Source organism: Nothobranchius furzeri, chromosome 5, assembly GCF_043380555.1.
Source record: "Nothobranchius furzeri strain GRZ-AD chromosome 5, NfurGRZ-RIMD1, whole genome shotgun sequence".
Taxonomy (NCBI): domain Eukaryota; kingdom Metazoa; phylum Chordata; class Actinopteri; order Cyprinodontiformes; family Nothobranchiidae; genus Nothobranchius; species Nothobranchius furzeri.
In genome coordinates, this window is record NC_091745.1 from 41,195,863 (window position 1) to 41,209,198 (window position 13,336).

Here is a 13,336-nt window from a genome sequence, read left to right on the forward strand (position 1 = left end):
ACTCGCTCACACTGTTTACAGTGGGGATGGGGAGCTGCTGACGTCAACTGAGGCTATAGTCGGACGGTGGAAGGAATACTTTGAGGAGCTCCTCAATCCCACCAATGCGCATTCCGAGGAGGAACCAGAGCTGGGAGGCCTGGGGATGGACTGTCCGATCTCGGGGGCAGAAGTTGCTGAGGTAGTCAAACAACTACACAGCGGCGGAGCCCCGGGGGCGGATGAGGTTCGTCCTGGGTATCTCAAGGCTATGGATGTTGTAGGGCTGTCATGGTTGACACGTCTCTACAACATTGCGTGGTCATCGGGGGCAGTTCCTAGGGAGTGGCAGACCGGGGTGGTGGTCCCCATCTTTAAGAAGGGTGACCTGAGGGTGTGTTCCAACTATAGGGGGATCACACTCCTCAGCCTCCCTGGAAAGGTCTACGCCAAGGTACTGGAGAGGAGGGTCCGATCGATAGTTGAATCTCAGATAGAGGAGGAGCAATGTGGTTTTCGTCCTGGCCGTGGAACTGTGGACCAGCTCTATACCCTTGCAAGGGTGATGGAGGGGGCATGGGAGTTTGCCCAACCAATCCACATGTGTTTTGTGGATTTGGAGAAGGCTTATGACCGTGTCCCCAGGGGCACCTTGTGGGGGACGCTCCAGGAGTATGGGGTGGGTGGCTTTCTGTTAAGGGCCATTCAGTCCCTTTACCAGAGGAGCGTGAGTTTGGTCCGCATAGCCGGTAGTAAGTCGGACCTGTTCCCAGTGAGGGTTGGACTCCGCCAGGGCTGCCCTTTGTCACCGGTTCTGTTCATCACTTTTATGGACAGAATTTCTAGACGCAGCCGTGGTGTGGAGTGTGTCGAGTTTGGTGGCAGGAGAATCTCGTCTCTGCTTTTTGCGGATGATGTGGTCCTCCTAGCTTCATCCAGCTCTGACCTTCAGCTCTTGCTGGGTAGGTTCGCGGCCTAATGTGAAGCGGCTGGGATGAGGATCAGCACCTCCAAATCTGAGACCATGGTTCTCGACCGGAAAAGGGTGGCTTGCCACCTCCGGGTCGGGGGAGAGGTCCTACCTCAAGTGGAGGAGTTTAAGTATCTCGGGGTCTTGTTCACGAGTGAGGGTAGGAGGGATCGGGAGATCGACAGGCGGATTGGTTCGGCTTCTGCAGTGATGCGGACGCTGAGCCGATCTGTCGTGGGGAAGAGGGAGCTGAGCCAGAAAGCCAGGCTCTCGATTTACCGGTCGATCTACGTCCCAATCCTCACCTATGGTCATGAGCTTTGGGTAATGACCGAAAGAACGAGATCGCGGATACAAGCGGCCGAAATGAGTTTCCTCCGTAGGGTGGCCGGGCTCAGCCTTAGAGATAGGGTGAGGAGCTCGGACATTCGGGAGGGACTCGGAGTAGAACCGCTGCTCCTCCGGATCGAAAGGAGCCAGTTGAGGTGGTTTGGGCATCTGGTCAGGATGCCTCCTGGACGCCTCCCCGGGGAGGTGTTTCGGGCATGTCCATCCGGCAGAAGGCCCCCGGGTCGACCCAGGACACGTTGGAGAGGTTACATCTCCAATCTGGTCCGGGAACGCCTTGGGGTCCTGCCGGAGGAGCTGGTGGACAAGGCCGGGGAGAGGACGGCCTGGAGCTCCCTAGTTGGGATGCTGCCCCCGCGACCCGGACCCGGATAAGCGGAGGAAGACGAGACGAGACGAGACGAGACAGTATGATGTAGGTTTTTGGTGCTGGTCTGTGGGTTGACTGACTGTTCTCATACCATTCTTTACTTCTGTTTATCCCAGATTTTTCTTAGTCTGCTGTTTGGAGCCTTAACTGAAACTGTGCCTGTGGTCTTCCAGTATGTTCCTAACTGTGGAAACAGACAGCTGAAATCTCTGAGACAGCTTTCTGAATCTTTCCCCTAAACTACGATGGTGAACCATCTTTGTTTTCAGCTCATGTGAGAGTTGTTTTAGACCCCGACGTTGCTGCTCTTCAGAGAATATTCAAAGAAGAGGGAAACTTTCAATTGTCCCCTTAAAATACCTTTCTCATAATGGGATTCACCTGTGTATTGAGGTCAAGGGTCACTGAGCTTACCAAACCAATTTTGAGTTCCAATAATTAGTTCTAAATGTTTTGGAATCAATAAAAAGATGACGGTGCCCAAATTTATGCACTTGCCTAATTTTGTTTAAACAATTATTGCACACTTTCTGTAAATCCCATAACCTGTGTTTCATTTTTCAAATATCACTGTGTGTCTCCTATATGATATATTTAACTGAAAGTTTTTATCGTATAACAACCAACTATTTATACAGGAAAATCCTGACGATGCACAAACTTTTGCATCCCACTGTAATTATGACAGTGTGTTGTGCAGTGGGTGTGCTTAGAAACAGAAAAAAGTGGATGAGTCGAGGACAGAAGTGTTGGGCCTGAACAAACTGAACAGAAGATGAACAGAAACTGATCATTTTGTCATTAGGAAAAATAAAGAAAACAAGTCAGAATCTTGAATAGACCTCAGACAGGACCTAGCAAAACATGTCTGCTTGTCACTGTTCAACAAAAAACATGCTAATATGTTTTTTTAACCTTTTTTTACAGGGTAGTAACAAAAGGATGACCTATACATTTGCTAAATCTAGCAAGTTCTGAGTCTGCGCCCATGTTTCTTCTTAGTGGATGTACGCAGGAAATTTTAAGGCCAGGACTCCCACCTGGAGCTAGGCTGGGAGGGTTCTTTGGGTTTGTCCATGCTCAGTCCAATAAAGAAAACTTGAGCCCCCTCTGAGCTCCTGGGCCCTCCAACCACAATGAGAAAGGTGAAGGTCAGGTGCAATGTAAGCCAAGTTGCAGAAAGGGCAGATCGCTCCATAAATGGGCAAAAAATAATCTCAACCATAAAACCTGAACTCTCGAGTTTTTAGATTCATCCCTTAGCTTTAAGAGATTGTCGATTGATTCTCAGCTCAGTGACAAAAAAACACACAAAAGAAAAAACTCCATGAGAAAACTAGTGGTAGACAGTACATGAGTGGAAAAAGGTAGTCTATAGATGAGCCTTAACTTTAGAAAGTTTTTAAAAAGTAATGGTCAAAAATTGCAAGGACTGAAAAATGCTTTGCTCTTAAAATCTAATGAGAACTCACAGTTTTGTACAACGCTGCGATAAATGTATTGTTTTCATGTAAAAAAAATACCATGACCAGTCAATCAACATATATTATGTTCTTATTATGATTGTTATAATAGAAGGTAATAATTAAAATAATAATATTAATTAAAAGACACTTTTCTTTAATTTGGTGACAATAAAACACGAGCTGGAACGTTTAAAATGCAGTACAGTGTTTATAAAATGGTCTAAGCAGCTGCCATTTCTAACAGATCTGTGAGATCATCGCCACCTCCCCCATTTCCGCCAACCCACCTTCTTCAATGAACGTCACGCACAGTCACGTTCAGCTTACGTCAGCGCGTTGCTACGCTAACAGCCAGCTTCCAAACAACTTCAGTGTAACTTACCGTCGCGAGGAGAGGAGTGCGCGGAGGCTGCTGAGATTTAGCTAAACGTAGAGGAAAGTTTTAGAAAGAGCGTTTAAACCGTTTTCTCACTTCTTTCTGTCCGAGTGAATTTCTTTTGATCTTTTTCACTTTTCTCCCAAGTGGTCCAACTTTTTTTTCACTTGTTCTTTTTTGTTCTTTGGTTGTGAAGATGAGGAATTTGTGGTTTTTCTTCTTCGTCGGGCTCGCGACTGGATTCATCAGGGAAAAGGTAAACGAGCTTTTAATGACAGATTTTGTTTTACATGCCTCCCGGGAAGGACACGGGTGACTTTGTGTCTTTTATTTAGATAAAATCTACTTTATAAATCGTTGAATATCGCTAGCAACAGCCAAACCTCCTCAACGTTTGATCACACAATTGTTGTTTTTCTTCTTGCCGTTTTTCCCAAAATGTTTTTTTTTTTAATATTTGAACATTTAAAACGTTTTTTGTGTTTTTTTTAGCTTTCTTTTTTGTTTCTAGTTTAGATTTCATGTCCTACAGGTGATTAATATGAAATAAATTATTGTTTTTTTTAGCAACAGCATCAGAGGTTTGCGATTGGCCTGGGACAGGCTGGATTCCTACAACCCGCGGTGCGAATTCGAGCCAAGTTCAGACTTCCAGCTGGTGTCAAGTTTACTAGTCTGTTTAGCCTCTGGCTCACAACTGTGACATTTAAACCTGAAGCTCCAGACCAGGCCTGAAGCATACACACAGGGCTTAGGTTGTACAAATCGCTGAGTTATTTTTCTAAAATAAAAATAATGGATTACAGTGGATCTTTAATTTGAATTTTCTTAGTTTTTCTCCGTGTCTGTCTGGATTGTAAAGTGGGAAACACCTGGAAATGACGAGCTCAAACACAGCTATGTTTACTGTCACAAATGAGGGGGGAAATACAAAGCCCTGGCTGCTTGATTTATTGAGTGTAAAAATCCCAAGTGATCCAATAAACGTCACCAGCAGAAAGGAACATTTAAGATTTATCGACTTCATATTGTGAAAGTAAAAGATGAAACTTGAGACTGTGCTGTTGGATATAAATGAGAAGAAAGATGATGTCAAATGGGACAAAAAAGTGTGTGTCTTCATGTTTAATTGGACAAATTTGGACTTTAACCAGTAACGTGTAGACATTTTGCTGGTCCACACAATGTGGAGCACCCTAAAACTTGGTTTTAAAGCTATGGTGTGAATTAACTTTGAGTCTAGGTTATAGCTTAGGTTAGGGCTAGGAATAGAACCCCGATGGTTAGGGTATGAGTTAGGCATAGTGGAGTCACTAAAACGAATGGAAATCAATGGCGGTCCACACAGACACATAAATACAAGCGTGTGTGTGTGTGTGTGGGGGCAATATGGATCTACAACTAGAAAATAGATCTGAATCATTGCACAATGATAAAGAAAATCCAATTTTTTCCTGGTCCGTGAACTCATCATCAAGTCTTTTTACTTCCAGATTAACACATTTTTAAGTAACCAGACAGTTTTAAAAAATATCTTCTATGAATATTTAATTCTGAGGTAAATCAGAAGGGGTTAAAATTACTATCAGTGATGAGCAAGAGTCCAAGATCTGCTCAAAACCACAATCAGTGCATCACGAGTTTGCTATTTTTCCCTTGTAGACCTCATGATTTGTGTAATTAATCTTTTTTCAGCCTAATTAATATTTTTTCTCTTATGGTTTTTCCTAATCTGTTAAATTCAGAGTACATTTAAAAACATGAACATTTGCAAATAAAACAACGTTGGCCCACTGAAAAGCAAAGATTGTTCTTTCAAATCTTCCAGCTACTTAAGTTTTTCACCAGCATGACACTACTGACTGATGGTCATTCTGAATCTTTTTACGCATCTAATGCAGGTTTTTTCCTATTTGCTGGGTGTGATGGATTGGGTCATCCAATCAAACGTCTTTCTCCTGGTAGGATAGATTTGAGTTTAGTCTATGATGCAGCTCTCATCTGAAAGCTGAACGTTGAGAAAGCCGTTCAGCTCATCGCAGCCTGTGAGCTGGTGGTTGTCATTTTCTGGATGGATGACTCAGAGCGAGTCCCACTGGGCTTGTCCAGGCAAGCATGTGTCTGCGTGGAGTACATGTAGTTTTCCATCCAACTGCACAGGGCTGGAGGAAGTGAGTGACACCTCGTCACACTATTGTTTACATTTGTTTCCTTGGTGCCGCTGAGGCCAGTTAGCTAAACGGCTGCTAAACTCCTCTTCCAACACATGTCTGGAGGACAAATGTGAAATGGTTAGATGGTAACGTAAATAAATGTTGGCCAAGATTCCTCGTGGTTGTGAAGTGGTAAACATTTTGGCCTTTCTGAAGTTCGGAGTGCTCAGTTATCAGCATTAGTCACAACATTGTTTGATGCAGAACGGGAGGACCGTACACATGTGTACACATCTGTGGCTGTGAAAAACCGTTCCATAGTATCCAGCTTCCCATCTCTATGGGCTCGGTGGGTATTTTCAAGCTGTGGCCAATTATTTCACGAGTCCTATTGGTAGAACAAAGCTTTCCACAGAAACAGACGTTTATATAACAGGGCAACTGTTTTTTTTACCAGCACACAGCAAACCAAAGCTGTGTGAACAAGGACCTTTAGTTTGAGGTCAGCAGCTTCAAATTACCTTTATCTCAGTGCGGAACCTCCTAACATCATTCACGGCAGAAGTAGATAATATGTCACATGTCTGAGAACGCTGTTCTAATGAAGCGCTGTCCAGGCCTGCTGAGCAGAAACAAAAGGGCTCTGTTTGCTTCTGTGTCTGATAGTTTATAGACTGAAACAGCTAAAATATGTCTAACTGCTGTGGGGGTGAAACGTTGTTTGACTTTTAGCCTTTATCAAACACAAATACACAGCGTTGCGTACTGCCACTGCTGAAGGATTATTACACAAGGTCACTTTTGACCCGTGTCACAGAATTCCAGCTCGTTGGAAAATGATCGAACTCTTAATCCCAGCACAGATTATGATTGTAATCTCTAGATTTCATAAAACTCCCATCACACTTTACCCCCGTTGAAGAGTTTTACCACCGTAATCCAGCTGTTTCCAGTAAACATTCTTCAATTTGACAAAGCTCTATAGGAAACCACATTGATATATGTACTGTGTGTGTATGGGGTGTGTGTGTATGTTTTCCAGATGTGAAGTGTTAATGTCATTGCTTCAAGGAAAGGCCGATGCACAAAGAAACAGATTTATTCTGCTGTTGTTTTTGATTTTGTGAGAAACTTGAAATATTTAGTCAAATTTGACATCTTCAACAAAGTAAAAACTTATGAATTGGCCCAAATCATAACAATCAAATGACACGCATTTGTATCTAAATAACTAGTTTTAAACACACCGCCATGATTAATCATTCCAAAATGTTCTGTTTGCATCGAGTCAGCCAGCTCACAGCATAACTTTCACTTTCATCATAGATAAAAGCAAAAATGTCTTTTTCTTGATGAGTTTGTTTGATTTTTAATTGCGCATGAGCCTCATTTTCTTAAATAAAGACTCCTTCTGTGTAAATGATCCCCGTGGTTTTAATCTGATAATCTCTCTTGGTAGACAGGAGGAGAATGTTTAGAGTCACTGGTTGGTTGGTGGTCCGGTTCTGTATCACCCGAGGTGAAAGTCAGAACCGTTGTTTTGGTCTTACAAGGAGATCTTCCCTTCATCGAGACAGATACTTCAGGGTGGACTTGATCCTGACCTGTTCTCAAAGGAGACTATTAACATCCCAGCTGGGCTTGAACATTTGAAGGATAATTTAATGTAATCCCACTTTTTCTTTGTATGTTCTGACAAGAGGATCTGGATTATGAATCCCTGACTAAAGAACGGGAATCGGGAGGCTCCCCTTGTATTTCAGTCTCACTGCTTTGTGATGATCTGTCTTTAAAGGTTCCAGATCATTCTATTTTAAATCTTTGAGAGCAAAGTTAGGCACAGTATACGATCAAATGTTACCGTTGGCACTGTTGATGTGTTGTTTATCTTAAATACGAGTTGTTTTTGTCCACCTGAATTTATACCCAGAAATAAAACGCTCTGTTTCAGTGAGACTCCGCCCACCCCCGCTCTGATGTGCCTACAACAGCGACTAGGTCGGTTGGTTACTGTATAGGTTATAGTAGTCCAGTGGTAAAGGCGTCTGCCTGGTATCTCAGCTTTGCCTGGTGCTGACGTGGGCTCGAATCCCGGTGTGTCGGCAGTCATTTAGTCAGCTGAAGCTTTTATATTTTAGTTGTTTTGATAATTTCCTGCAAAATATTTTGTGTCTCTAAACATCTTTGAATTTGGTCGTTTCCAAGCAGCTTTTTAGTTGATTTACTTTGCTCACTTATGGACTCGCACTGGCTAAATAAAGTACAAAAACACATTAGTCCTTACACTGTAGACAGTTTACCATTAAAGGATTGAGAACATAATAGTGGCAAGTGCAGCTAAAAAGTTACTGCTCAGACCGAAGCTGCGTACCAGCCCAGCACACTTACCGCTAGACCACCAAGTCTCCTACATGACACCTGCACCACATATCCTGAGCTGGCTAGGGGGACAGGTTTCAGACCAGAGACTAGCGTCCGGGAGAGAAGCAGGAAGATGGAGTGATGTACAACTTATAAATTAGGCAGTTTCAGGAATTTCAAAATAAAATTCTAAATTTGCAGCTGAAATGGGAAAATGCATGAACGCAGCCAAACCGGGGTTGGGTGTTCTTTTCATGAGGAAACAACAATATTACATGTTGAAAATATCCATAAAGTGGATTTTCCATAATATGGAATATAAATGATGGTAATAGTGTTTTGACTCCACTATAATGTGTTCGCAACATCTGGCTTGTCTTATGTTGTTGTTATGTTATAAATGTGTCTGAGAGCTCAGCACTGGCTATCGGAGGCCCCTACAGCAAAAAAAACTACTCATTTTTATTGTCAAATGTTCTGTTATGTATGTTAGAATGGAAGTTAGAAACTTGTCTGACTTCTCCTCACCGTGACATTTTGGGTTGCTCTTGATGTAATCATTTTACATGCTGTTAAAGATTTGTAGTAAATAGATCTGGTAAACTTTTCTGTTGTTTTTAAATAACTTCCCTCAAGTAATATTTAGGGCAGTAAAATAGAAATATTTTTCTTACACCTTCCATTATTGACCCCAGCACCTGTTTTTCAGACAAACACTGTAGTGTCCACATGTGTCTTCTTCCTTTCTCTAGTCGCTCTCCTTCTCATATCTCTCAGCACCTGTGTTAGTAGAAGCATAGTATACATACCAGGCATACTTCCAGTCTCAATGGGCCATATTCATCCATGTTTGTGTCTCTTCTTGACACCATCTGTGTTTTCCCTCTCATGTCTTCTTCAAGTCTGTTTTTTTTTTTTTTTTTTTTTTTTACATTTGTTTCCCTGAGCTGCTTCTGATATGAACTCCTGACTGATTAGATAATGTCTTTGGTTTTTATCACCATGCTTTGTGCAGCGTTTGGGTTAGAAGGAGCTCTTCCAGACTGACAAAACTCTTTGTGTGTGTGTGTGTGTGGGGGGGGGGCTATTTAGCCTGCATGTGCTGTATGTTGTCTTTGAAGCTCCCTCCCCTCCTCTACTCTTCCTCCTTCTCCTTTCAAAATCCATTTGGGTCTCTGATGTCTGGCTCTGCAAAGAATCACAAATTACTACCATGACACATGAAATGAGCACGAATGCAGCTCAGATCTACTGTGCACACAATAGCATGGAAGCAGTACTAGCTGTAGTTCTGCTCAAAGCGGTGCACACTTCTGCATATTTGGCCAGCATACATCCCTGGTTATCAGAGGGATTGTCTTACCCTGAAACTGTAGACACTCACATGGATCCAGTTAGTGGGGAGAATTCTACACGTGTGAATTTCTCTTTCTTTCCCCCTTTTGTCACATTTGTTTTCAGGGATTGTTCTCTTGAATGTTTTGTTTTCTCTTGCAGGTCTTTGTCTCGTCTCTGTCCCCCACTGCAGATGACCTGTATATAGAAGGCCTAGCATCAGGGGACTCCCCTGTAGATGATGAAGGTGACGATGACGGATCAGGCTCAGGATCTGGAGACTATGGTGAGGATGATAAAAGTAGAGTCGGATATTTTAGAAATAAAATAATAACAATAGCTTATGAGTGCACTGAGTGGTGCTTTGCCTTCATTCATTATAAATAGTGTTTTGATCAAAATCATTTTTATTGCATAGATTTTCTCAATAATTTTAAAGTGAATCTTCTTCCTGTCCAACATGTATCATGATGATTTGTTTGAAACAGCCATGATTTTCCATGTAGACATGAGTGAGGGGTACAGCAGGCAGAGCCATTGTACAGTGAGACAATAAACCAGGTGTTTGTCCTCTGGTGATGTTTTCTTAACTAGGCGAGGTTTCTCTGAAGCCTCTAAAGTGAGATAATCCCTTCTTAGTCTCTGCATGAATCACTAAATGTTCACGCCAGAATATTTATAGAAATAAGCCGGAAGTCACACAGTTCCCATTCGTTTATACATCTGCTGAAGTGATGACCATTAAAAAAAATCAGATTACTCTTTCATTGTGAACATACTGTCTGTGGATTTTCATTTAAACTGGAGCCATAAATTATTGATCAGAGAGTCAGAAGGGGGAATGTGCTCGTGATGGTTTATGCTGCTTTCTATCTCAGCTTTCAGTGATGAAGAACAACAGATCACAGGGCTCTTAAACTTCACCTGGACCGCCTTAGAAGAAAATCTGCCAGTTCAACCACAGCCAACAGACTCCGCCCACAAACCAGCAACCACAGAGGCAGGCAGGCAGGACTCGACACCATCAGCAGAGGAACAGGACAACTCTTTCCCTTGGGATGGAAGGGATGAAGATGATCTGGTAAAAAAAAACACCCATTTTCTTTAAAGTGACATTTTGTTTGTTTGATTTGTCTAAGGAAAGCAAATGTTAACGGTTTACAACAGTTTCAGGAGTTTTGTTTTTGAATTCTGATTATTTTTGTAATAATTTAAACTTTTGATCCATTTTCTGAGTAACTGCATATATTCGTTTAACATGTTTTAGTTTGTGAGATAATAATAATCTCAATTTTGAAGTGCCTTGACAGCGTTTCGCTTTGACTTTAATGGCTAACATAGTTCCAGTGAGAAAAGATCTAAATCCAGCTGATCGCTCAGACTGATTCCAGTGTGTGTTTTGTTGTCATGTCGTGTAATTCTCCCACAGATTCCAGTAACGGACACAACCGTGCCCACCGCTACTGAAACGCCTTTCATCGACGCAACTGAATACCTCCCCAAGTCTAAAAATGTTGAGGAGGAAATCCAGAACAGGGTGGATAATGGAAAAAGTTCTGCTGAAGGAGAACGGCATGGGCGAAAGTTTAAAGTGGACTCTGCGAAGGAGGTGACCTCTGAGAACTTGTGGGAAAGGACCGACGTGCTTGCTGGTAAGGACACATGTTCATTATTTTTTCCATTGTGATAAACGTTGTGTTGCTTCTAAACGTGAATTACAAAAGGCAGAACAGTCCTGAAGGACCATTGTTAACATTTGCAACAAATGTGGAATAAAGTCTACTAAGTGTTTTATCTGCTCTCTCAGCTGTGATTGCATGTGGAGTGGTTGGATTCCTCTGTGCCGTTTTCCTGCTCCTCCTCCTCGCCTACCGCATGAAGAAGAAGGATGAAGGAAGTTACGATCTAGGAGACATCAAACTCTCTGCCACAGCGTATCACAAAGCACCAACCAAGGAGTTTTATGCCTGAAGTGAGACGGGCCCAATCTGAGGTGGAGTCCTGCCAATCAGGACGGAAGCGAATCCATCTACCAGCAGCTGACGACGACTCATTTAGATGAAGTTTTGAACTCTCTGCTCTCTCCAGCACACCATCTGGTTTTTACTGTCCCATCCCTTCCACCTCTGCCATCGTTTGATGCTTTTCTTTACTCAATGTCTCTTTCTCTGCAGAAAAACTCATTAGGACACAAACATATTTGTCTTTTCTCATCTAAGAAGGACTTTGGTATAAAAATGTCACTTTACATTTTATGAAAGGAATCTTTTCTTTATCTCGATGGATCTCAGCTGCTCCAACGTCAACTTTAAACCTCTGATAACACTGTGCCTTTAGATCCTCTGTAAGTTGGACCACGCTGTAATCCACTGTTGCTTTTAAAGGACCTACAGCTGAAGCCGTGCAGCTCCGCTTTACAGCACAACGCGAAGGACCGAATTAAGAAAGACAGATTCAATGTCTTTCATTTGTTGTTTGCTTTTACATTGAAATGGTACCACATATGCAAATAGTATTACAAAGGGCCTTCAGATCTGTCCCCCTTTTTCTTTTGAGGTCATGTGTTTAACAGCTGTGTGTGTTATGTATCATATTCTTCATTCTTCCTTATTGAAATGAATATTTTTGTTATGATAATGAATATGTCTTCATATGCTGTCCAGTATTGCTTTGAGAGATTTTGTTACTCTGCCGGTACAAACGTGTGTATTCCTACAGATATCTGACACTTAAAGGAACGACCAAATATAAAAGTGCTTTACTTGTCTTATGAAAGTAATTTTAGTAGATTTAAAAAGTGTTTTATTGTGTTAAGAAGATATGTAAGCTGAGCTCAAAGAGATTTCTGTTCTATTGTTCCAGAGTAAAAAGACCCTCAGGTATGCACCTCTGGAACATTTGTAATACCTTTAGGGATTATTTTACTTGGTGACTTTGTTCTGCAGGCATGATGGGAGACAGTTAAGCCACAACTAATAACTATAATTCAGAACCCAGAGAAGTGGCCAAAGTGTCTGCAGACAGCCAAATCACATTCCTCCCTCACCGTCCCTTCCATGGTGGTTTCAGTGAGGAGACGGTGTCGGCGTTTCAAGTTTTAGATTTCAAACACTAAAGCAGGTTAGAGAATATAACATGCAGTTAGTATTAAAGGAGATATATATTATTTCTTTTTCATCAGCAAATATATATGTAAATAGTCGTTTCATAGCAAATTCTCAGATTACCTCATATAGCCAAAGAAGGATGTAGAAGCTGCAGTTGGAGTCAACCGCCACGACAAAAGGGTGGTGGTGTTCTACGCTCTGCTGCTGAAGCTGTTTTTGTATAAAAGTAAAAAATCTCCTGTATGGATTTTTAGCCACCTGCTTCTAAAGCATCAGGACGGTGTCACAGCTGCCTTTTATTGATGCAGATGTTTTAAATGCGTCATGTTGCCATGTTTCAAACCAGTGTTTAGTCGACAGCATGACTCAGATTTGTGGCTTTGCAGTCGAAGCGGGCATGCGTTCAGCTTCAGATCTACAAAGTGAGTCCGATTTCAGGTCATTTGAAAGTCCGCATACATGTCACTTTGATCTCTGCATTTGGATTTTGCGTGACTGTCGGCTATGTTTGAGTCAAAGGTCATTGTCTTTCTTGTGTTGCTAAAATTGTTTGTCAGTGCTTTTATCTGTTTTTTGAAGCAACACTTTGAAAACTTTTCCAATGCAAACTACCTATTCACCATGGCTGGAATAAACAGGAAGTTGTGGTCATCGAGCCTGTGTGCCTTAGTGTAAAGGTGGTTTCTGTTTTTCCCGTTGGCTCTCTTCTTCAGTGCCTTACAGTGCTTGCATTCACTTCAGCCTGCAGCGCTGGTGCCGTATGAGCGTCAGGCTCTGAACCGTGGGCTGTGCAGGATCAGAAACAAGTTGTCTCTGCACCAGCAGTGTCTTGCATAAATCTGACCTAAAAACAGGTTAACACTTGCTGTTA

The 13,336-nt window shown here is 42.2% G+C and overlaps 1 protein-coding gene across 1 annotated transcript; it reads left to right on the plus strand.

The window, feature by feature from the left end:
• The first annotated feature begins 3,503 nt into the window (after positions 1 to 3,503).
• LOC107396179 (syndecan-2-B) lies at positions 3,504 to 12,014 on the plus strand. The gene is made up of 5 exons (XM_015975759.3): positions 3,504 to 3,765; positions 9,521 to 9,644; positions 10,237 to 10,439; positions 10,788 to 11,010; positions 11,166 to 12,014. Exons 1-5 carry the CDS (start codon positions 3,706 to 3,708, stop codon positions 11,327 to 11,329), a joined length of 774 nt encoding a protein of 257 aa, XP_015831245.1. The 5' UTR covers positions 3,504 to 3,705; the 3' UTR covers positions 11,330 to 12,014.
• The last annotated feature ends 1,322 nt before the right edge of the window (positions 12,015 to 13,336 follow it).

Excerpts from the sequence above, each read along its gene's own strand:
- LOC107396179 (XM_015975759.3), top strand. The coding sequence starts at position 3,706 with ATGAGGAATTTGTGGTTTTTCTTCTTCGTCGGGCTCGCGACTGGATTC. Across the intron at positions 3,766-9,520 it reads CTGGATTCATCAGGGAAAAG|GTCTTTGTCTCGTCTCTGTC; the intron begins GTAAACGAGCTT and ends TTTCTCTTGCAG. Across the intron at positions 10,440-10,787 it reads GAAGGGATGAAGATGATCTG|ATTCCAGTAACGGACACAAC; the intron begins GTAAAAAAAAAC and ends ATTCTCCCACAG.